General features: G+C 40.4%; 2 protein-coding genes across 2 annotated transcripts in view; one reads left to right on the top strand and one right to left on the bottom strand.

Annotated features, from left to right (window-relative positions):
- Nucleotides 1-2,394: 2,394 nt before the first annotated feature.
- Nucleotides 2,395-7,862, bottom strand: LOC125911195 (solute carrier family 22 member 10-like). Its single transcript, XM_049614912.1, has 3 exons — nucleotides 7,458-7,862; nucleotides 6,203-6,303; nucleotides 2,395-2,440 (listed from the first exon to the last, which is right to left on the bottom strand). Exons 1-3 carry the CDS (start codon nucleotides 7,860-7,862, stop codon nucleotides 2,395-2,397), a joined length of 552 nt encoding a protein of 183 aa, XP_049470869.1.
- A 15,255-nt stretch (nucleotides 7,863-23,117) lies between these two features.
- Nucleotides 23,118-25,342, top strand: part of SLC22A8 (solute carrier family 22 member 8) — a 33,881-nt gene continuing 31,656 nt past the window's right edge. The window contains 2 exon segments of the mRNA XM_049614925.1: nucleotides 23,118-23,519; nucleotides 24,795-24,817. Coding sequence (XP_049470882.1) covers nucleotides 23,118-23,519; nucleotides 24,795-24,817 — 425 coding nt within the window.

Below are 25,342 nucleotides of genomic sequence, written 5' to 3' on the forward strand. Positions count from 1 at the left end.
GGTCCCCTGGCAGGATAGCTGAAGCTAAAGTGAGTGCAGGCTGGGGGAGGGGGAGAGCCGAGGCTCTACCCACAGAGGTCACCTTGGCAGAATCGCTGCAGCTGAAACGTATGTAAACTGGGATGTTCCAGGACGCTTTGCACAGCGGGCACACAGAAGAAGTAGCTGGAGCTGAGGCAGCTACTGGGGCACCGTGCACAAGGGGGATCTTGAAAGGACAGCTAAAGCTAAAACGGACATAACTCGGGGCGGTCCCTGGGCTCTTCATGCAAAACGTGCCCTGGCAGGACACCTGGAGGTGAAGTAGCTGCCAGCTGGGTTATGCCGGGGCTGTCCACCCTGAGGGAAACCTGGCAGGACAGCTGAAGCTGAACTGGGTGCAAGCCAGGGTGTCTCAAGGTGTTCAGTGCGGGGTGACGCGGTAACAGTGCCCAGACTATGCTCCCGTTTGTGCTCTTGCAAGGTGGAAAGGGAGTGTGGACCGTTTCCATCAGCCCCGCCCTCCTGGAGAGCATTCTAGCAGCTCCTTTCCACCCTGTTTGGCAAAGTTCTAGGGCTGGCTCTTCGATATGCTAGTTTCTTTTTAAAGCCATGGCCTTTTAAGGAAAAAAGAAGGGGAAAATGAAAGAAAAAAAAAAATCCACGGCTTATTTTCTGTGCCCCAGCTCAACCAGGGCTGGTGGGGGCCTGTGGAACCAGGGCTTTCCGAGGCAGCAAGCCGGTTATGGCATCCAGACCCTGCCCTCCTCTGGGCTTTTAAGGGGGAAGGGGAGCATGAACCCTGTAATTCTCCAGTCCCCCTGGCCTGGAGAGTATTCGCACAGCTTCACCTCTTTGGCTGGCGTAATCTTAGTACTGTCTTTCATATGCTAGCCGCTCTGCTTTTTTACCTTTTTTTTAATGATTTTTTTTTTTCTTTTTCAAGGTTTTACTTACATTCCGGTTAGTTATTATACAGTGTAATATTAGTTCCTTTTTTTTCCTCTGTGCCCAAGGACAGAGGAATCGTTCCTAGTCCTTCAGCACTGTCCGTCCCCACTGCCATTCACAGTGTCGGGGAAGGGGTTCCCTTTGTCACCACCGTCTCCAGTCTCCCCTGCTGTTTTTTTTTTTTTTTGCCTTTTTGTCTGTCTTGTGTTGTGCAGAAGCTGTTCGGTTGGCCCTCAGTTCTTCTTCAGGGGGAACTGTTCTATATATATAGGGGTACTTTGGTGTGTTCCATGGAAGGGGGACTTCAGGGTCTTCCTCTGTCACCATCTTGGACCAGAAACTCCCTCACCCTGCTATAAACGTTCTTGCTGTTTGTTTAGTGCTCTTTCGTTCCAACTTGAAGAAATGCCTTCAGCACATCTTGTAAAGCAGGTCTAATAGTAACACATTCCCTCAGGTTTTTTTTTAAGTTTATTTATTTATTTTGAGGGAGAGAGAGAAAGAGAGAGAACAGAGAAGGGGCACAAGAACCAAAGCGGGGCAGAGAGAAGGAGAATCCAAAGCAGGCTCCACACTGTTCCAGAGCCTGACATGGGGCTTAAACTCATGAACCGTGAGATCATGACCTGAGCTGAAACCAAGAGTCGGACGCTTAACTGACTGAACCACCCAGACACCCTCACATTCACTCAGTTTTTGTCTAGGAAAGTCTTTCTTTCTCTTTCATTCTTTTTTTTTTTTTCAGGTTTTATTTGTTTATAGTTTTTTAATTAATTTTTTAATGTTTATTTATTTTTGAGAGAGAGAGACAGAGCATGAGTGGAGGAGGGGCAGAGAGAGAGGGAGACACAGAATCCGAAGCAGGCTCCAGACTCTGAGCTGTCTGCACAGAGCCTGATGCGGGGCTCGAACTCATGAGCTGTGTGATCATGACCTGAGCTGAAGTCAGAAACTCAACCAATGGAGCCACCCAGGCACCCCTTTGTTTATAGTTTTTAAAATTCCAGTATAATTAATTTGTTTTAATCATACAGTGTTTGTTAGTTTCAGGTGTACAATATAGTGATTCACCAATTCTATACATTATTCAGTGTTCTTCATGGTAAGTGTGCTCTTAATCTCCTTCACCTATTCCACTCTGCCCTCTGGCAGCCACCCATTTGTTCTCTATAGTTAAGAGTCCTTTTTTGTTTGTCTCTCTTCCTTTGTTCATTTGTTTCCCAAATTTCACATGTGAGTGAAATCATACGGTATGAAAAGACAATTTTGCCAGATAAAGTGTTCTTGGTTGGCAGGTTTTTGTCTTTCAATATTTTAAATACATCATTTCACCCTCTCCTGGCCTGCAGGGTTTCTGAGAAACCTACCAATGGTCTTCTGGGAGCCTCCTTGTATGTGACAAATTGCTTTTTTCTTGCTGCTTTCAAAATTCTCTCTTTATCTTTAAATTTTCAGAATTTAGATCTACTGGACTTGGCATTGACCCCTTTGGGTTCTACCTATTTGAGAACTTTGGGGCTTCATGAATCAAGATGTCCATTTCCCTCCCTAGATTTGGGTAGATCTCAGTCATTCTTTCTTTAAGTAAGCTTTCCGCCCCTTTCTGTCTCTCCTCTCCTTCTATGACACCAATGATGCATACATTATCTCATTGTCCCCCATACATTATGTGATTTTGCCCCATACATCTCATATGCTTTTTGAACTATTGTTCAATTTGTTTTTCTTTCTCTTCCTCTAGCTGGGTAATTTCAAAAGACCTCTCCTGAAGTTCACTTATTTTTTTTCTTCTGCATTATCAAGTCTGCTGTTGAAGCTCTCTATTGAATTTTTCAGGTCAGTCACTGGATTCTTCAGTTCCAGGATTTTATTTGGTTCTTTTTTTGTTGTTCTCTGTTGCTTTATTACACTTCTCATTTTGTCCATGTACTGTTTTCCTGATTTCATGTAGTTGTTTATCTGTCTTTCTTATATTTCTTGAACTTCCTTAAGATAATTACAGTAAAACCTTGGTTTGTGAGCATGATTCGTTCTGGAAACATGCTTGTAACTCAAAACACTTATATACCAAAGCGAATTTCCCCATGAGAAATAATGGAAACTCAGATGATTTGTTCCACAACCCCAAAATATTCATATAAAAATGATTACAATATAATATAAAATAACAAAGAAAACACAAAATGTAAAGAAAAATAAACAAATTAACCTGCACTTACCTTTGAAAACCTTCATGGCTGGTGTGAGGGAGATAAGAGAGAGGAGGGTTATCGTGTAGGACAACCTTCACTATCACTAACGGAATCACTGGTATCTGTTGGCTCCGTGGAATCTTTTTCTTTTTATGCAGCTTTAACAAGGAACCTATCCAATGACACTTGCTTCTGCCTCCTTTTGAGGATTTCACACAAATGTGACATTGCATTGTCACTAAACATCACTCTCACTGCTACAGCCTTATTTGGGTGGTGCTTTTCTACAAAATTTTTCACTGTTTCCCACATTTTACTCATCTCTGTAATGTTATATGAAGTGAGGGATTCTTCCGCCTCTTTCTTCTCTTCCTCTGCAGATGAGATGCAGAGGTAGACTTCTTATAAAATCTTGCAATTTCAGCCACTCGCATACCTCATTCATACTTCTCGGTCATTTCCTTCTTAATTTCCACCATAATCATCTGTTTCTTACCATCTTTCTTTTCAACCTTTTCCCGCATAGGGGCCATTGAATACACTTACATGGATGTTGACTACAATACAGTATTAATAAACTTTTGTCATATACGGTATTTAATGTAACTGGCAATAAGGCAGCAGAGGAAAGGGTCTACATCTGCTGGAAGGCCGACAAAGAATGAAGCAAAGCATTCCTCAGCTTACTCTCATATAGAAAAGCAAAGGACTGTCTATAGGTGCTTTGAAGTGACAAAAAAATACCCTAGGGCCAGTTGTGGGCACCTTCCAACATTCTGAAAAAGCACTGATTTTTGCCAAACACTGTGGCCTGAGATCAAGCATCTGAGCCTGGGAGATAATCATCCACAATCCCACAGTGAGAAAGAGAGAAGAACCATTGGTTCAGTTGTGACCATGTGACATTTGGTAGCACGTACTACTCATACTGCAAGACATCACTCGTTTACCAAGTTCAAATTTGTTAGAAAGGTTTGCTTGCCTTGTGGAACACTCACAGAACAAGTTACTCAGAATCCAAGGTTTTACTGTATTTTGAATTGTCAAGAAGTTGATGGGAAAATTTTTAAAAATGGGGCACCTGGGTGGCTCAGTCAGTTAAGTGTCTGACTTTGGCTCAGGTCATGATCTCATGGTCTGTGGGTTTGAGCCTCGCGTCGGGCTCTGTGCTGACAGCTCGGAGCCTGGAGTCTGCTTCGGATTCTCTGTCTCCCTCTCTCTCTCTGACCCTCCCCCCACCCATGTTCTGTCTCTCTGTCTCTCTCTCTCTCTCAGAAATAAATAACATCAAAAAATATTTTTAAGAAAAATTTAAAAAATAATTATTTAAAAAAAGGGGAACTCCTGGGTCAGTCGGTTGAGCATCCAACTCGATTTCGGCCTCAGCTCATGATCCCAGGGTTGTGGGATGGAGCCCCACGTTGGGCTCCATGCCGAACGTGAAGGCTGCTTAAGATTCTTTCTCCCTCTCTCTCTCTCTCAATAATAATTAAAAAAAATAAGTTGATGACTCTCCATTTCTTTAGGGGCAGTTACTGGGGCTTTATTAGTGTCTTTTGGTGGTGTCTCGTTTGCCTGATTCTTCATGATCACATAGCCTTACATTTAAAGGAGCAGACATGTCCTGACTTCATAGACTGGTTTTGTCAGATAAAGACCTTCTCCTGAGTCCCCCAGACTGATAGGACTGCTTCCGAGATCATGGGTGGGTGAAGCTGAAGCTGGGTCGTGCGGCTGCTGTCGGGTCCACAGTCAGGCCAGGTTAGTGGGCTTTTTACTGGTGATAGGGGTTGGTGTGGTTCCTGCCAGGCCCTTGGTCTGGCAAGACTGCCCTGGACCCTGGAGAGCAGGGCCACAGGGCTGCTTCAAGGTCTGTGGTGAGGTCTGAGATCAGTGGGTCTGTTATCAAGGTCACCAATGAACAGGGCACTTCCTGGGCCCCTTGGTGGATGAGGCTTGTGGCAGGATCACAGAAAAGTGGGTCTGGGACTGGGTCTGTAGGGGGCAGACTCCTTTCAGGTCCCTAGCCAAGACCATGATCAGTAGGCCTGCTGCTAGAGTGTAGGCCTGCCTTCTCAGGGCTGCTCTTCTCAGTCTTGGCCTCTACTGAGCTTTTGAAACCTCTGACCTGAATCCCATGGTTCCCACAAAGGCATCTTGTCTGTGGATGACCGTTAAATCCTTGTTTTTATGTGGAGATAAGGCTGGGGACCCCCTCTTCTTCCCTCTTGTGGACGTGGTGTTTCTCTTTTTTACCTTTCAATGTAGGTATTTATAGCTATCAATCTCCCACGGAGCATTGTCTTCACTACATCCCATAAGTTTTGGTACGTTGAATTTTTTATCTAACTCATCGCTGAGTATTTTCTAATTTCCTTGGTGCTTTCTTCCTTGACCCGCTGGTTTTTTGTAAGCATGCTGGTTGATTTCCATGAATGTGTACGTTTTCCAGTTTTGCTTCTGCTGCTGACTTGTAGTTTCACTCTGTTGGAATCAGAGGCAATGCTTTGTATAATTTTGATCCTTTGAACTCTACTGATTCCTGGTTTTGAGCCTTAAATGCAGTCTAGCTCCACATACACTTGGAAAGCGTGTGTGTTCTGCTGTTGTCAGGTAGAGAGTTCTGCACATGTCTGTCAGCCTCGCTGACAGTTTACGCTGAAGATCTCTATCTCCTTACTGTGCGTTATCTCTGTCTTCAAACAGGCTGAACCCGCCGTCTTGGAGTACCTTTCCCTCCCTGCCCATAGTTTACTCCTTCTCATCTTTCTAAATGGAAATTATGGTATTATGGAATCTATGGAAGTATGGTACCTCCCTATAAATACTGTTCTGAAATGCCCCCAGGTCTCATGGAGATGTCATTTCTGTGTCCTGTACAGAGATATCTGTGCAGCAAAATGGCACTTATCACACACTCTAATTCTCCACCTCCTTCTCTAGCTCCGTGGGAACCGAGGCAACCCACAACAGTATAAACTGTATATTGGAACTCAGTAAAGACTTCTTTATGAAAGAGTTCATTATAAGCTGATGAAAACACCATAGAATAAGGGCAGCAGTGAGCTGGAGACACTCACCTGTCCGAGAGAGGGTCGTATATGAAGCCTCCCACCAACATTCCAGCCATGAATAGGAATTGAACTGATCTCTGTGACTGATAATGACATACGTGGTCCCACTGGAAGAGAAGGAAACCAGCACAGGGGAGTCTCACAGCAGCTCACAGTCCCTCAGTGTTCACTTGCTGCCACAACCATCAGTGGACATGCTCTCCAGCCTCCCTCTCCTACACTTACTTACCCATATCATCCAAGTCTCAATTTAAGCATGACTTTCTCTAGAAATCCTCAACTAAATCTTCTAGGTTATATTAGGGGCAATCTTTATATTCACTTAGCATTCCATACCTCAGGGGTTCTCAATCTTGGTCACACACTGAAAACATTGAGGAGGTTTTCTAGAATACTGATACCTGCATTTCTCACCTAGAGTGAAATACACTGATTTGCTTGTCTGCGAAGTATCCAGGGCATGGAGATTTTTTTTTTTTAATTAATACAGGTATTTGCAATTTGTGACTAGGCTGAGAACAAGTGACCAACAAATAATACATTATATCAAGTATTTACTTGTCTAATCATTACTATTCACCTTATATTTAAAGACCTCTGATATGGAATTCACGTCTAGTTGGTTGATTTCACCGGCCTCAAATTCAATGTAAGTGCTTGCCAATTAAGAAGATAATAATCACAGGGCACCTGGGTGGCTCAGTTAAACATCCGACTTTGGCTCAGGTCATGATCTCATAGTTCGTGGGTTCAAGCCCCGTGTCGGGCTCTGTGCTGACAGCTCAGAGCCTGGAGCCTGCTTTGGATTCTGTGTCTCCCTCTCTCTCTCTACCCCCTCCCCCTCTCAAAAAGAAATAAACATTAAAAAATGTTTTAGGGGCACCTGCATGGCTCAGTCCGTTGGGCATCCGACTTTGGCTCAGGTCATGATCTCATAGCTTGTGAGTTTGAGCCCCACATCAGGCTCTGTGCTGACAGCTCAGAGCCTGGAGCCTGCTTTGGATTCTGTGTCTCCCTCTCTCTCTCTCTCTCTCTCTCTGCCCCTAACCCACTCACATTCTGTCTCTGTCTCTCTCAAAGATAAATAAGCATTAAAAATTTTTTTAAAAAAAGAAGATAAGCAATCTCTATTTGCTAAAAGAATGAAAGAGAGCTGACTGACTACAATACCTACACAGTAACTGAATACTTGAATCATGCTTATTCTGTCATTCTAAATACCCAGACTTAGTACTCACAAGAGGTAGAAGGGGTCTCTTACCTCAGACACAATGGTAGAGAGGAAGGAGCTTTGGTCATAAACCCAGCCGTCCAGACAGGCCTCTGTGTCTGGCTCAGTCATGTTGGTGAAGGTTCCATTCAGATGACGAAGCTGCCAGTGGGGATGGTTAATAAAGCGCTGACATTTCTCTGGCCTCGATTCTGAGTTCAATGCGATGGCGATTCTGAGGAGGGCCTCAGGGCTGAGGATCCCAGTATCATTAGCAGAGACTGTGTCATTGTCAAGGATGTTCACCCAGCAGCGATGACCAGGAATGGCTGCAGTGAAGTTCTCCAAAATCATATGGCATAATAGCATCAGCATGAAGGGAAGAACTAAAATTGTCTGAAGGATGTGGAATTTCCCCAGGCCACCATCCTGATCCAGGAGCTCCTGAAAGGCCATTGAGTATGAACAGGTGATCCTCCAGAGGAGACACAATGACTTTATGGAGATAAATTCAAAGGGACAAAAAGGCTTCCTTTTATTAACTCGCACTACGTCAGTGTGACCTCACACCAGCTTCTTATCAATGGGCCTCACTCACATCACTCCTGCAGCAGAGCAGTGGAAACGGGATCCCCAGCCCTTTTGGAACCAGGAGGCGTTAATTTTTTAGCAGAGCCACAGAGAAAATTATATACCAGGGACACTTCTGTTGACAAAGAAATCTGTTTAAAATTTTAATCTCTGAATGTGCTTCCCCTTAGTGACCTTTCACAGCAGCTTCTGAAATTAGCATTGGACTTTGTCATGTATTTAACCCCCCTAATAAACTAAAATAAGCCTGCTGTGCAGTCTTCAATCATTTCCGGAAAATGAAACTTGAGCGACAAAAAGAGAAGGGTTGTGTGATTTTTCTGTGGAAAGAAAAATCAAATACTTTTCTTGTTTAGCGCTGAATTTAGATTAAGATAACAAATAAGATCCTTTGTTGTTAATCAAAACAAAGTGAAATGTAGTGCAATTACTACATTTTGGTAACTGATACTACACTTCAGTTTCAATCACCTTAGGAATCTTAGATTCCTTGCAATATAGATACAGAAGGAAGGCAGCGGTAAGTTCACGTAAGGGTTTATTTTCTCAAGCTTTTTTTTTAATTTATGTAATATATTTGAAGATCTTTTCGGTGCTAGTGTTTAGAGTCCTGATTAATTGGCGATTTCATCATTATGAATGAGGCTTCTTTATCTCTGATAGTGTTCCTTGACTTTAAGCATGTGTTTTCTCATACTTATATAGCCATTCCAAGTTTCTTGTACTTAGGGTTTGCATATAAACTTCTAATCCCTTAGGTATTTTTTATTTTTATGTATGTATGTATGTATGTATTTTAATGTTTATTTATTTTTGAGAGAAAGAGAGAGACAGAGCATGAGCAGGAGAGAGGCAGAGAGGGATCAAGACACAAAATCTGAAGCAGGCTCTAGGCTCTGAGCTGTCAGCATAGAGCCAGATGTGGGGCTCGAACCCAGGAACCACATGATCATAACCTGAGCCAAAGTCGAATGCTTAATAATGACTAAGCCACCCAAGCGTCACTAGTTAATATTTGATTGAAATGTTTGTTGAGGGGTGCCTGGGTGGTTCAGTGGTTTGAATGTCCAACTCTTGATCTCAGTTCAGGTCTTGATCTCAGGGTCCTGAGTTTGAGCCCTGTGTTGGGGTCCACACGGGGGTGAAGCCTACAAGAAAGGAAAGAAAGAAAGAAAGAAAGAAAGAAAGAAAGAAAGAAAGAAAGAGAAAGAAAGAAAGAAGAAAGAAAAGAAAGATTTATTGAGATTATTGTAGAATCACATGTAGTTGTAAGAAACATGAGAAACTGTGTGCAGTTCCCCTAGCTTCCCCCAATAGTAATATTTTGCAAAACTATAGTATAATATCACAACTGGGATATTGATACTGATACAAACCCACTGATCTTATTCAGATTTCCTCAGTTTTACCTGTACTTGTGTGTGTGTGTGTGTGTGTGTGTGTGTGTGTTTACTACTATATGGTTTTCATCACATGTGCAACTTAGTGTTCCCACCACCTCAATCAAAGTAACAAACAGTTCTATCTCCACTCGTATCCCTCAAGTACGGTTATAAGTAATAACTCTTTCCTGCTTCTGTCATTCCCTTTTCTACCTTTGGCAACTACTAAACTATTTCCCGTTTTTTTAAGCTTCTGCTAATTAAAAATTGTTTTATATCCAAACAATAATATGGGAGAGTGACATCATCAAAATGGTAACATAAGCTGTTCCCAACTTCAGTCCCCCACAAAAGAAGATCAACTGGCAACTGTCCATAGAAAGACACCATCGCGAAAATCCCAGAACCCAGAAGTGAGGCTGAAGCAACACTGGAACCACAGGATCACATTGGAAGAGCAAGAGGAGTGGCTACACTCTGACCATATTGCCCCACCTCCATGCCAGCATGACACCACACTGAGAAACTCCATCCTGAGCCTACAGTTTCTCCAGTGAGGAAAAGAGAACTCAAAGTAGACATCAGTTCCCTCAACATTGGGAGTTGCTTCCCAGAAGGTCCAGCCAGGTATCACCTCATGAGGATTACTGGGGAAAACTGCAGGGCTCCACCACTGGGATTCAGATAGGGATGAAGAAGGGACAAAGCTTACATTAACCAGTGCTTGGATCTTGACAGACCATATTCCTGTTTGCAGTGGCATCGAGAAGAGAACCCAGCCAGTTTTTCTGCCCATCTGCAGAGCTGAGCTGGAGGCCCCATCTTGACAGGGAGCTCAGTTGGTAGCTCTGTCTGATTTGGGTCCCCAGCCAGCAAACTATACCAGCTGTGGAGCTGGTTATGTGGCCCTGCCCTGGAAGGAAAGCATATTCACAGTCCTGCCCAGCTGCTGGGTATAGCCTCCATTCCCATTAAGCCAGGAAGTCTAGCAAGGGAACCCAGATATCCATAGAGCCCATCCAGTGGTCTCACTTGGATAGGCATCCAAGACCAAGTCTTTCTCAACTGTTAAGAATAGCCTCTGGCCAGGACAAACTTATGGAGAATAACGAAGCAGAAAAAAAAAGAAGGAAACTAAGGGAAAGAGCAAGACTTAAGAATTGGAGAAATCAGTGACTCATTAAAAAGTAACAACATCAGGGGCGCCTGGGTGGCTCAGTCGGTTGAGCGTCCGGCTTCGGCTCAGGTCACGATCTCGCGGTCCGTGAGTTCGAGCCCCGCGTCGGGCTCTGGGCTGATGGCCCAGAGCCTGGAGCCTGCTTCCGATTCTGTGTCTCCCTCTATGCCCCTCCCCCGTTCATGCTCTGTCTCTCTCTGTCTCAAAAATAAATAAACGTTAAAAAATTAAAAAAAAAAAAAGTTACAACATCAGAATCATAGGGGTCCCAGCCGATGAAGAGAGAGAAAAATGGGTAGAAGGGTTACGTGAGCAAATCATAGCGGAAAACTTTCCTAACCTGGGGAAAGACACAGACATTAAAATCCAGGGAGCACAGAGGACTCACATAAGATTCAACAAAAACTGACCATCAACAAGGCATATCATAGTGAAATTCACAAAATACTCAGGCAAGGAAAGAATCATGAAAGCACCAAGGGAAAAAAGTCCTTAACCTACAAAGGGAAGACGTTTCAGGTTTGCAGCAGACCTATGCACAGAAACTTGGCATGCCAGAAAGAAGTGACAGGATATATTCAATGTGCTGAATTGGAAAACTATGCAGCCAAGAATTCTTTATCCAGTAAGGCTGTCATCCAAAATAGAAGGAGAGATAAAAAATTTCCCAGACAAACAAAATTAAAGGAGTTTGTGGCCACTAAACCAGCCCTGCAAGAAATGTTAACGGGGACTTTCTGAGGGGAGAAAAGATGTATATATATACCCAAAGCAACAAAAGATTAGAAAGGACCAGAGAACATGACCAGAAACTCCAACTCTACAAGCATCATAATGGCAATAAATTCATATCTTTCAGTACTCACTCTAAATGTCAATGGACTAAATACTCCAATCAAAAGACATAGGGTAACAGAATGGATAAGAAAACAAGATCCATCTATGTGCTGTTTACAAGAGACCCACTTTAGACCTAAAGACACCTTCAGATTGAAAGTAAGGGGATGGAGAACCATCTATCATGCTAATGGTCAACAAAAGAAAGCCAAAGTAGCCATACTTATATCAGATAATCTAGACTTCAAAATAGGGACTGTAACAAGAGATGAAGAAAGGCATTATATGATAATTAAGCTGTCTATCCACCAAGAAGACCTAACAATTATTTTTTGGGTTTTTTTCAATATATGAAATTTATTGTCAAATTGGTTTCCATACAACACCCAGTGCTCATCCCAAAAGGTGCCCTCCTCAATACCATCACCCATCCTCCCCTCCCTCCCACCCCCCATCAACCCTCAGCTTGTTCTCAGTTTTTAAGAGTCTCTTATGCTTTGGCTCTCTCCCACTCTAACCTCTTTTTTTTTTTTTCCTTCCCCTCCCCCATGGGTTTCTGTTAAGTTTCTCAGGATCCACATAAGAGTGAAAACATATGGTATCTGTCTTTCTCTGTATGGCTTATTTCACTTAGCATCACACTCTCCAGTTCCATCCACGTTGCTACAAAGGGCCATATTTCATTCTTTCTCATCGCCACATAGTACTCCATTGTGTATATAAACCACAATTTCTTTATCCATTCATCAGTTGACGGACATTTAGGCTCTTTCCATAATTTGGCTATTGTTGAGCGTGCCGCTATAAACATTGGGGTACAAGTGCCCCTATGCATCAGTACTCCTGTATCCCTTGGGTAAATTCCTAGCAGTGCTATTGCTGATCATAGGGTAGGTCTATTTTTAATTTTCTGAGGAACCTCTACACTGCTTTCCAGAGCGGCTGCACCAATTTGCATTCCCACCAACAGGGCAAGAGGGTTCCCGTTTCTCCACATCCTCTCCAGCATCTATAGTCTCCTGATTTCTTCATTTTGGCCACTCTGACTGGTGTGAGGTGGTATCTGAGTGTGGTTTTGATTTGTTTTTCCCTGATGAGGAGCGACGTTGAGCATCTTTTCATGCGCCTGTTGGAAGACCTAACAATTGTAAACATTCATGCTCCAAATGTGAGAGCACCCAAGTATATAAATTGATTAATCGTAAACATAAAGAAACTCATTGGTAAAAATACCATAATAGTAGGGTACTTCAACACTCCACTTACAGCAATGGGCAGATAATCTAAACAGATAATCAACAAGGAAACAGTGACTTTGAATGACACACTGGACCACATGGACTTAACAGATATATTCAGAACATTTCATCCTAAAACAGTAGAATACACATTGCTTTCCAGTGCGCATGGAACATTCTCCAGAATAGTTCACGTACTGGGACACAAATCAGCCCTCGCCAAGTACGAAAAGATCGAGATCATACCGTGCATATTTTCAGACCACAATGCTATGCAACTCAAAATCAACCACAAGAAAAATTGTGGAAAGATAACAAATACTTGGAGACTAAAGACCACCCTACTAAAGAATGAATGGGCTAACCAAGAAGTTAAAGAGTAAATTAAAAAGTACATGGGGGTGCCTGGGCGGTTCAGTCAGTTAAGCATCTAACTTTGGCTCAGGTCATGATCTCACAGTTTGTGAGCTTGAGCCCCGCGTTGGGCTCTGTGCTGACAGCTCAGAGCCTGGAGCCTGCTTCAGATTCTGTGTCTCCCTCTCTCTCTCTGCCCTTTCCCCACTCATACTCTGTCTCTCTCTCCTTCAAAAATAAATAAACATTAAAAAAATTTTTTTTAAGTACATGGAATCCAATGAAAATGATAACATCACAGCCCAAATTCTCTGGGATGCAGCAAAGGCAGTCATAGGAGGGAAGTATACAGCAATCCAGGCCTTTCTAAAGAAGGAAGAAAGTTCTCAGATACACAACCTAACCTTACACCTTAAAGGACTGGAAAAAGAACAGCAAATAAAACCCAAAAACAGCAGAAGACAGGAAGTAATAAAGATTAAAGCAGAAATCAATGCTATTGAAACAAAACAAAATAAAACAAACAACAACAACAATACAGTAGAACAGATCGATGAAACCAGGCGCTGATTCTTTGAAAGAATTAACAAAATTGATAAACCCCTAGCCAGTTTGATCAAAAAGAAAAAGGAAAGGACCCAAATAAATAAAATCAAGAATGAAAGAGGAGCTATTACAACCAACACAGCAGAAATGCAAACAATAATAAGAGAATATTACAAGCAATTATATGCCAATAAAACGGGCAATCTGGAAGAAATAGACAAATTCCTAGAAACATACACTACCAAAACTGAAACAGGAAGAAATAGAAAATTTGAACAGACCCATAACCAGTAAAGAATCAAATTAGTAATCAAAAGTCTCCCAAAAAAACAGTCCAGGGCCAGATGGCTTTCCAGAGGAATTCTATGAAACATTTAAAGACTAGTTAACACCTATTCTCTTGAAGCTGTTCCAAAAAATGGAAATGGAAGAAAACTTCCAAACTCTTTCTATGAAGCCAGCATCCCCTTGATTCCAAAACCAGAAAAAGACCCCAGTAAAAAGTGGAACTATAGACCAATTTCCCTGATGAACATGGATGCAAAATTCCACAAGATATTAGCCAAGCGGATCCAACAATACAATAAAAAAATTATTCACCATGACCAAGTGGGACTTATACCTGGGATGCAGGGCTGGATCAATATCCACAAAAGAATCAATGTGATTCATCACATCATTAAAGGAAAGGACAAGAACCACATGATCCTCTCAATAGATGCAAAGAAAGCTTTTGACAAAATACAGCATCCTTTCTTGATAAAAACCCTCAAGAAAGTAGGGATAGAAGGACCATACCTCGAGATCATAAAAGCCATATATGAAAGACCCAACATTAATATCATCCTCAATGGGGAAAACTGAGAGCTTTCCCCCTAAGGTCAGGAACAAGACAGGGATGTCCACTCTCGCCACTGTTGTTCCACATAGTATCAGAAGTCTTAGCCTCTGCAATAAGATAACACAAAGAAATGAAAGGCATCCAAACTGGCCAGGAGGAGGTCAAACTTTCACTCTTTGCAGATGACATGATACTCTATATGGAAAACCCAAAAGATTCCACCAAAAAACTGCTAGATCTGATCCACGAATTCAGCAAAGTTGCAGGATATAAAATTAATGCACAGAAATTGGTTGCATTCCTAGACACCAATAATGAGGCAACAGAAAGAGAAATCAAGGAATCGATCCCATTTACAATTGGATCAAAACCCATAAAATACCTAGGAATAAATCTAACCAAAGAGGTGAAAAACCTATACACTGAAAACTATAGAAAGCTTATGAAAGAAATCGAAGAAGACACAAAGAAGTGGAAAAAGATTCCATGCTCCTGGATATGAAGAACAAATATTGTTAAAATGTCAAAACTACCCACAGCAATCTATATATTCAATGCAATCCCTATCAAAGTAACACCAACATTCTTCACAGAGCTAGAACAATCCTAAAATTTGTACGGAACCAGGAAAGACCCCAAATTGCCGAAGCAATCTTGAAAAAGAAAACCAAAGCTGGAAGCATCACAATACCATTTGTATGTTGCAAAATGATTACCATCGTAACCTTAGCTAACACCTCATTTGTGTCACAAAATTATAATTACTTTTTTGTGTTGAGGACGTTTAAAATCTAGTCCTTTACCCAGGTTAAAATCTATAATACAATATTTGCTATAATCACTTGGGTATGCATTAGAACTCCAGAACTTATTTATCTACTGCTTGCAAGTTTGTATCCTTAAACAGCTCACCAATTCCCCCACTGCCCAGATCCTGATAACCACCATTCTACTCTCAGTGTCTAAAAGTCTGGCTTTTTTAGATTTGACATACAAGTTATATACAATATCTATCACCCTCTCTCTGACATATCACATAGTATAGTGCCCCCAAAGTTCAACATGTTGTCTCAATTGGCATAATTTTCTTCTTTCTCATGGCTGAATAATATCCCATTGATATATATACCAAATCTTTTTTACCCATTCATCCATCAACGAACACTTAGGGTTTTCCACATCTTGGGTATTTTGAATCCTGCTGCAATAAACATGAGAGTGCAAACATCTTTTCAACATCTTGATTTCATTTCTTTTGGATATATACCCACAAGTGGGATTGCTGGATCATATGGTAGTTCTATTTTTAACTTTTTGAGAAACCTCCATATTGTTTTCCATGTTTGATTTGCATTTCGTGGTAATTAGTGACATTGAGCATCTTTTCAGTATTTGTTGGTTATGTGGGGTATCTTCTTTAAAAAAAATCTCTGGGGGCACCTGGGTGGCTCAGTCGGTTGAGCGTCCGACTTTGGCTCAGGTCACGATCTCACGGTTCGTGAGTTCGAGCCCTGAGTCAGGCTCTGGGCTGATGGCTCAGAGCCTGGAGCCTGCTTCCGATTCTGTGTCTCCCTCTCTCTCTGACCCTCCCCCATTCATGCTCTGTCTCTCTCTGTCTCAAAAAAATAAATAAAAAAACATTAAAAAAATTTTTAAAAAAATCTCTGTTTAGTTCATCTGCCCATTTTTAAATCTGTTTTTGTTTGTTACTGAGTTATATGAGTTCTCTACATATTTTGGATATTAATGTCTTATCCAATATATTGTTTGCAAATATTTTCTCCTATTCCGTAGGTTGTTGCTTTTTCATTTTGTTTATTGTTTCTTTTGTTATGAGGAAGATTGTTAGTTTGAGTACTCTTACTTGTTTATTTTTGCTTATGTGTTTGTGCTTTTGTTGTCATATCCAAATAATCATTGCCAAGGCCTATGTCAAGGAGCTTCTTCTCTATGATTTCTTCTAAGAGTTTTCATTTATTGGGCCTTATATTTAAGTCTTTCCTCCATTTTGGGTTAATTTTTGTGAGTGGTATATGGGCCCATTCATTTTTCTGCATTTGGTTATTTACCACCATTTGTTGAAGAGACTTTCTTCCACCATTGAGTATTCTTGGTTTTCTTGTCAAATATTAGTTGACCATATATGTGGGCACTTATGTCTGGAGACTCTATTCTATTCCACTTTACTGTGTGTCTATTTTTATGCCAGTACCATGATATTTTAATTACTCTTTGTAATATAGCTTGATATCAGGAAGTGTGATGCCTCCAGCTTTGTTCTTCTTTCTCAGAATTTCTTTGGCTATTTAGGGCCCTTTGTGGTTCCATATGAATTATAAGATTGTATTTTCTATTTCTGTGAAAAATGCCATTGGAATTTAGTAAGGATTGCATTAAATCTGTAGATGGCTTTAGATAGTATGGACATTTAAAAATGTTAATTTTTCCCATTCGTGAACAAGTAGTATCATTCTATTTATTTGTGTCTTCTTTAATTTCTTTCATCAGTGTCTTATATTTTTCATTGTACAGATCTTTCTCTTCCTTGGTTAAACTAATTCCTAAATATTTATTGTTTTTTATTTTAATATGAATGGGATTTTTTTTCTTCATATAATTCACTGTTAGTATATGGAAATGCCACTAATACCTGTGGGTGGACTACTGAATTCCTTGATTAGTTCCAAAATTCTTTGGTTGAGTTTTAGGATTTCCTATATATAAGCTTATATCATTTGCAGATAACGACTTTACTTCTTCCTTTCCAATTTGAATTCCTTTTATTTCTTTATCTTGCCTGAATGCTCTATCTAGGATTTCCTGTATTATGTTGAATCAGAGTGTTGAGAGTAGGCAACTTTGCCTTGTTCCTGACATTACAAGAAGAGTTTGTTTTTAGCCTTTTACTGTTGACTGTGATGTTAGCTGTGGGTGTTTCACATATGACCTTTATTATGTGGAGGTATGTTCCTTCTATACTCAATTTGTTGGGGTTTTTCATCATGAAACCGTGTTGAATTTTGCCAAATATTTTGTCTACATCTATTGAGGGTGTCCTATAATTTTTATCATTTATTTTATTAATGTGGTATATCATATTTAATGTTTCATTTATGTTGAACTATCCTAGCATCCCACTTGGTCATGGAATATAATCCTTTGATGTGTTGTTGAATTTTGTTTACTACTATTTTGCTAAGAATTTTTACATCTATATTCATCAAGGGTATTGGTCTATTGTTTTCTTGCAGTGTCCTTATTTGGCTTTAGTATCAGGGTACTGCTGGTCTCATAAAATGAGTTTGGGAGCGTTCCCTTGTCTTCAATGTTTTGAAGAGTTTGAGAAGGATTGGCATTAATTCTTCTTCAAGTTTTTGGTAGAATTCACCAGTAAAGCCATCTGGTCCTGGGCTTTTCTGTATTGGGAAATTTTTGATTACTGATTCAATCCCTCTATTCATTATTGGTCTGTTCAAGTTTTCTATTTCTTTCATTCAGTCTTAGTAGACTGTATGCTTTTTAGAATCTGCCCATTCTTCTAGGTTATCTAATTTATTGGCATATAATTGTTCACAGCAGTCTCATGATCCTATGTTTTCATGTAGTATCAGTTGAAATGCCTCCTCTTTCATTTCTGTGTTTTAGTCTTCTTTTTTTTCTGAGTAGTCTAGCAAAAGGTTTGTCAGTTTGTTCACATTTTCAAAAAAAAAAACAGCTCTTAGTCATTGATCTTGATCTTTTCTATTGTTTTTCTTTTTTCTTTTTTTTAATATAATTTATTGTCAAGTTAGCTAACATAGAGTGTATACAGTGTGCTCTTGATATCGAGGGTAGATTCCTGTGATTCATCACTTACATACAACACCCAGTGCTCATCCCTTTTCTATTGTTTTTCTAGTCTCTATTTCATTTATTTCCATTCTGCTCTATTATATCCTTCCTTCTATAACAAACCATGGCTTAATTTGTTCTTCTTTTTCTAGTTCTTTGTGATGTAAAATTAGGTTGCTTGAGACTTTTCTGTTTTTTAATAGATGGTTGCATTTCTTTAAACTTCTCTAAGAACTGATTTGCAGCATCCATAGGTTTTGGTGTGTTGTGTTTTCATTTCTGTTTGTTTCAAGATTGTTTTTACTTTCCTTTTGATTTCTTCTTTGGCCCGTTGGTTGTTCGGGAGTATGTTGTTTAGTTTCCACGTGCTTTTAAACTTTCCAGCTTTCTTTTTTCTTTAATATTTGTATAACGTATTTTTATTGTAGAATTTCTAAAATAGAAATATAATTCATGTGCTATAAACTGATCCTTTTAAAGTGTACAGTTCGGTGGCTTCTAGTGTATTCACAGAGTCATGCAGCCATCTCCATGACCTTAATTTCAAAACATTTTCATCAGCCTTGTCCCCATTAGTAGTGACTCCCTAATCCTCCCTATCCCCTTCACCCCCTGCCCTGAAACCACTAATATGATTTCCTTGTGGATTCCTCTGCTCTGGACATTTCATATACGTGGAATCATATAAGGTGGCTTTTTGTTTCTGGCTTCTATCACTTAGTATAAAGTTTTGAAGGTTCATCCACATTGTAACATGCATCAGTATTTCATTCCTTTTTATGGCTAAATATAGCTATGTTATTTTTGTTTATCCATTCATTAATTGATGGATCTTTGAGTTAGTTATTTTCACTTTTTGGCTATTGTGAATAATGCTGCTATGAACATTCCTATACAAGTTTGTTTTGTATGTGATATTTTAATATTTATGCTGTGCTTTCAGATCTGATTTGGTCCTCATAAATACTTTGAGAGATAAGGCAAGTCATACTATTTCCATTTTATAGGTAGAGAAACAGAGGATCTCAGATATAATAGCTTCATACATGCTAGAGTCAGGGTGGAGGGGATGGGTGAAGTAGGTGATGGGAATTAAGGAGTGCACTAGTCATGATGAGCACTGGGTATTGTATGGAAGTGTTGAATCACTAAACTGTACACCTGAAACTAATATTATACTGTATGTTAATTCACTGGAATTTCAATTAAAAACTTAAAAAAGAACAAAAGAAAAACAAATAGAACCAGCTTTATCTTTCTTGTTGATTTCTAGTTTCTAACTTTCTGTTTCTAACAACAGAACTGAAACAAAATACTTTCTGTTGTTTAAGCCACCCAGTCTGTGTAATTTTGTTATGGTAGAGCCCTAGAAGACTAAGATATCTCTCTTTCTTTTTTTTTTTTTTTAACGTTTATTTATTTTTGAGACAGAGAGAGACAGAGCATGAACGGGGGAGGGTCACAGAGAGAGGGAGACACAGAATCTGAAACAGGCTCCAGGCTCTGAGCTGTCAGCACAGAGCCCGATGTGGGGCTCGAACCCACAGACCGTGAGATCATGACCTGAGCCGAAGTCGGACACTTAACCGACCGAGCCACCCAGGCACCCCAGATATCTCTCTTTCAAAAGCTTTACAATAGCACCCAATGATTCAAGAAATTTCATCTTTGTAATTGTTCCATTTAAGTCATTTCCTGAAAAGGAATCTCTGCAGGCTGGACATAGATCTACTTTCTAAGGTGCCCCACAAGTGATGAATTTGAAATTCAAGAATAAGACTCTGAATAGCCAAAAACACCTTGAAAAAGAAAAGCAAAGCTGGAGACATCACATTCTGGACTTCAAGTTATATTACAAAGCTGTGGCGATCAAAACAGTATGGTACTGGCACAAAAATAGACACACAGGTCAATGGAACAGAATAGAAAACCTAGAAAGGAACCCACAACTATATGGTCAATTAACCTTCAACAAAGCAGGAAAGAATATCCAAAGGGAAGAAGACAAGTCCCTTCAACAAATAGTATTGGGAATACTGGACAGCAATATCCAGAAGAATGGAACTGGACCACTCTCTTTCACCATACACAAAAATAGACTCAAAATGGATGTAAGACCTAAATGAGAGACAGGAAACCATTGAAATCTTAGAGAACACAGGCAGTGACCTCTTTGACATCAGCTGTAGCGACTTCTCTCTAGATATGTCTCCTGAGGCAATGGAAACAAAATAAATTAAATAAACAAATAAACTATTGGGACTTCATCAAAATAAAAAGCTTCTGCACATCAAAGGAAACAATCAACAGAACTAAAAGGCAACTGATGGAATGGGAGAAGATGTTTGCAAATGACATGTCTGATAAAGGGTTAGTATCTAAAGCCTATAAAGAACTTATCAAGCTCAACACCTAAAAAACAAATAAGCAATTAAAAATAGGCAGAAGAGATGAATAAACATTTCTCCAAAGAAGACATCCAGATGGGCAACAGACATATGAGAAGGTGTTCAACATCACTGATCATCAGGGAAATATAATTCAAAACTTCAATGAGATATCACCTCACACCTGTCAGAATGGCTACAATCAACAACACAAGAAACAACAGGTGTTGGCAAGGATGTGGAGAAAGGGGAGCCCTCTTTCCCAGTGGGAAAGGGGACTCCCACTGTTGGTGGGAAGGCAAACTGGTGCAGCCACTCTGGAAAACAGTATGGAAGTTCCTCAAGAAACTAAAAATAAAACTACCCTACAATCCAGCAATTGCACTACTGACTATTTACCCAAAGAATACAAAAATACTAACTTAAAGGGATACATGCACCCCGATGTTTATAGCAGCATTATCTACAACAGCCAAATCATGGAAACAGCTCAAGTGTCCATTGACTGATGAATGGATAAATATGTGGCATATATATATATGTGGCATGATATAGATATAGATAGATATAGATATAGATATAGATATAGATATAGATATAAATAATGGAATATTACATAGTATACATATAATGAAATATTACTCAGCCACAAAAAAGCATGAAATCTTGCCATTTGCCATGACATGGGTAGAGCTAGAGAGTATTGTGTTAGGCAAAATAAGTCAGAGAAAGACAAATACCATATCATCTCACTCATCTGTGGAATTTAAGAAACAAAACAAATGAGCAAAGGGAAAAAAGAGAGAGAGAGGCAAACCAAGAAATAGACTCTTAACTATAGGGAACAAACGGACGGTTACCAGAGGGGAGGTGGGCAGGGGGATGGGCAAATAGGTGATGGGGCTTAAGGAGGGCACTTGTCATGGTAAGCACCAGGTGATGCATGCAACTGTTGAATCACTAGATCGTGCACCTGCCGCTAATATTACACTGTATGTTAACTAACTGGATTTTAAATAAAAACTTTAAAATTTTTTTAAGAAGAATAAGAAACTCTAGTCTGCAGAATAAATTCTAAAGATTTTTAAAAATCAACCTACCTGCTCCCATTATTGCCCTGTATATCCTGTAGATTCCATCTTTTGAATATCTTATAAGTGCACAAATATTATTTACCTTTTCCTATGATTGTATGCTTATTATTCTCTTGGTTATAAACTGTTTTTTTTTTTCAATTGTTCACCCACTGCTTTATTGTCTCAAGAATCTTCCTTCAAGAGTAGTTAAAAGTTCACTTCTATAAAGACCATTTCCTTGGCCCATGGCGTCTCCCCGGGAATCATGAAACATTGTCTTTTTCATTTTTCCACAGCACATTGTGTATTTCTCTTATAATTATCTTACGACATTGCAGTGTAATTATTTGTGTATCTATCTCTTATTAACTGGATTATAAGACCTTGAAACACTGACCTCATGTTTTACTTAGAAACTTATAAATAAAAATATAATATACAAATACATATAAACACATGACATTGGTTTATTTATAGCAATAGCAAAGAAAGTTAGTCCAAAATGCTATTCGGATGACTCAGTAACTCTGGGAAAACAAACTATTACAGAAAAAATACAATTTCCTTCCTCCATTTTGAAATTTCCTCATTTCAAAAATCTTAAAACCGCTGTTACGGTGTGATTTAAACTGTAGCAGGACTTCAGTTACCAAAAGTTAGCATTCGTCCACAACATTCCACTTTGCTTTGATATAACTAAGGATGGTTTTCTTTAATCTTTAATAAAAATGCAGTTCTAATCAAGACAAATCCCTGCTCTCTGCTCTTTACACAGGAATATCACACAAAGAAGTTCACCCTTGGGCCTCCATACATCCCTTTTCTGAAAATACTAGATGATTGAACAGGTGTGTTTTAGGTTATATGCCAAACAGGGATATTTCCATCTAAACTCTGCTGACTTCCCAGGAGCCTGTAAGGTCAAGATCATTCACTGAGTAGTCTTTTAAGCAAGTTTAGTTGTCAACAGCTAAGTCTTTTTGCCAGATACATGTATCTGTGACTTTATGGAAACTATCTAGCTGCCTCAAAAGACTTGGGGTAAAACCTCCCACCACTCTTCTGTGTCGGTCAGGCAGGGCCCACTAAGGAGAAAGTGGGGTCAGGATCCATATGCACTTAGTGTGGGGGCACCTGGGTGGCTCAGTCGGTTGAGCTTCTGACTCTTGATTTCAACTCAGGTCATGATCTCATGGTTCCTGGCTTCAAGGCCCATGTCCAGCTCCGTGCTAACAGCAGGGAGCCTGCTTGGAATTCTCTCTCCCTCTCTCTCTGCCCCTCCTTCATTCATGTGTGCGCACACACACACACTCTCTCTCTCTTTCAAACTAAATAATCATTAAAAAATATATGCACTTAGTGTGACATAGCGAAAGGAAATATTTTCTCCCTTTGAACTTATTTCAGTAAAGTCATTGTGCCATCTCTTACAGATCGGTTCTTCAGCCTCCATGGCCCTTCAGTGCCTCCTGGATCAAGTCGGAGGCCTGGGGAGATTCCAGATCCTTCAGATAATTTTCCTTTGTATCTCCAGCCTCGTAGTGAAAACTCATATTTTATTGGAGAACTTCACTGCAGCCATCCCTGGTCACTGCTGCTGGGTCCACATCCTTCACAATGACACGGTCTCTGCTAACAGCACTGGGATCTTCAGCCAAGAGGTACTCCTAAGAATCTCCATCCCACTGGACTCAAACACGAAGCCAGAGAAATGCCATCGCTTCATCCATCCCCAGGGGCAGTTCCTTCACCTGAATGGTACCTTCTGCAACACGAGTGGGCCAGACATAGAGCCCTGTGTGGAAGGCTGGGTGTATGACCAAAGCTTATTCCCTGCCACCATTGTAATTGAGGTAAGAAGTCCCATTTAAATCTTCCACTTATATGATCAAAGTGTTTAGAAATACACAAAAAATTGGAGCGCCTGGGTGGCTCAGTCGGTTGAGCGTCTGACTTCGGCTCAGGTCATGATCTCACGGTTGATGAGTTCGAGCCCCACGTTGGGCTCTATGTGGGCAGCTCAGGTCCTGGAGCCTGCTTTGGATTCTGTGTCTCCCTCTCTCTCCGCTCCTCCCCTGCTCACTCTCTGTCTCTCTCTCAAAAATAAATAAAGATCAAAAATGATTAAAAATAAATTTTAAAAAGAACTACACAAAAAATAGACTTGCTTTATACATTTAGTCCCAACGTGGACACTGCAGCCAGACTTTTCTTCATTCCTTCAGCAGATAGTAATTGCTTATCTATACTATGACAGTCAAGAGTATTGGTATTGAGGTTAGTGAACAATCTAAACACGTGCCTGCTATTACATCATTCAATCTAGTGAGAGAGACCTATAATTTAAAAAGTAATGTTATGCTATAGGAGCCTGGGTGGCTCAGCCAGATAAGCACCGGACTGCAGCTCAGGTCATGATCTCACGGTCCATGGGCTCCAGCCCCACGTTGGGCTCTGGGCTGACAGCTCAGAGCCTGGAGCCTGCTTCAGATTCTGTGTCTCCCTCTCTCTCTATCTCTCCCTCTCTCCCTCTCTTTCAAAAATAAATAAACATTAAAAAGAAATGTAAGTAATGTTACGCTAGATCACCGGTTCTCAATACTCATTGAAAACTGATTTCCAGTAAATCAGAACTTCTGGGCAAAGGATCCAGGCATCAGCACTTTTTAAGCTTTCTCAAGTGATTTGATGTGTGGCCAAAGATAAGAGTTACCATAAAGGTGAATGTAGATTGCTAAGTGAAGTCCAAGGCAGGGCTTCTGTATTTCCTATAGGACGAGAGTAGGTTTCTTGAAAAAGTTGTGTTGGACACAATACCTGAAAAATGTGTATAAGTTAATGCAACAAAGGGAATTGGTGGTCTAAGAGGAAAATGAGTAGAGATATACAGGCACATGGATGCAAATGATTCAGAGGATATGAGGCACAAGAGAGTGAACCAGCCTCATTTCAAGTGTTGAAGCAAGCTCAGTATTATAGCTGTGAGACACCAGGGGAGAGTGGTTGGAAACAAAGGCAGGACCACAAGGGAGAGGATCCCATCCATCACATGTAAGAGTTTGGAGTCAATGTCTACTAAAGGGTTTAAACTCTTCTAAAACTGCTGTGCTGCTTTCCTCCTCTTCCAGTGGGAACTGATATGTGAATCTCAGTCATGAAAATCAGTGGCCCAATTCCTATTTATAGCTGGGGCACTGAGTTAAGTTTATTCTAGGGAAGTGTTGCGACCGGCGCAACAAACACCAAGATCAGGGTCCTGAGGGTAGGGGAATGTAAGAAAAAAAAGAGAGAAGAGAAGACAGTTTGGGAACAGGAGGGTCCCCTGGGCTGATGGCCCAAGTGATGGCTTTATTGTTGCTGTACACAATCTTTTATAATATAAGACTCTTATGGATCAGGTCATTCTAAGAATAAACAGGTTTCACATGATCACTGCCAGCCAAAACATTTAGTTCTGTGTACCTTGTGAACTTTCTGAACGGGCCACAAGACTTTGTTGATAGATTGCTAGCAAAACACAGTTCCCATGTTTGTTTCTATTTGACCCGGGGTAGAAAAAAGGGAGGTAGCATTACTGCCAACACCTGCAGACCACAGGCTTCAGGAATTAACTTTCTCAGCCTTGACAAGGCTTTCGTATGCCCTTGAAAGTGGGGGAATGGGAGGGGGAACCACC

The sequence above is a fragment of the Panthera uncia genome, chromosome D1 (assembly GCF_023721935.1).
Source record: "Panthera uncia isolate 11264 chromosome D1, Puncia_PCG_1.0, whole genome shotgun sequence".
In the NCBI taxonomy this organism is placed as follows: domain Eukaryota; kingdom Metazoa; phylum Chordata; class Mammalia; order Carnivora; family Felidae; genus Panthera; species Panthera uncia.

Bases quoted from the DNA above. Each gene is read 5' to 3' on its own strand.
- LOC125911195 (XM_049614912.1), bottom strand. From the start codon at position 7,862: ATGGCCTTTCAGGAGCTCCTGGATCAGGATGGTGGCCTGGGGAAATTC. The intron at 6,304-7,457 runs GTAAGAGACCCC...CTTCTCTTCCAG, and splicing joins TCTCTACCATTGTGTCTGAG to TGGGACCACGTATGTCATTA. The intron at 2,441-6,202 runs GTGAGTGTCTCC...GAAGCCCCAAAG, and splicing joins TACGACCCTCTCTCGGACAG to TTCTCAAATAGGTAGAACCC.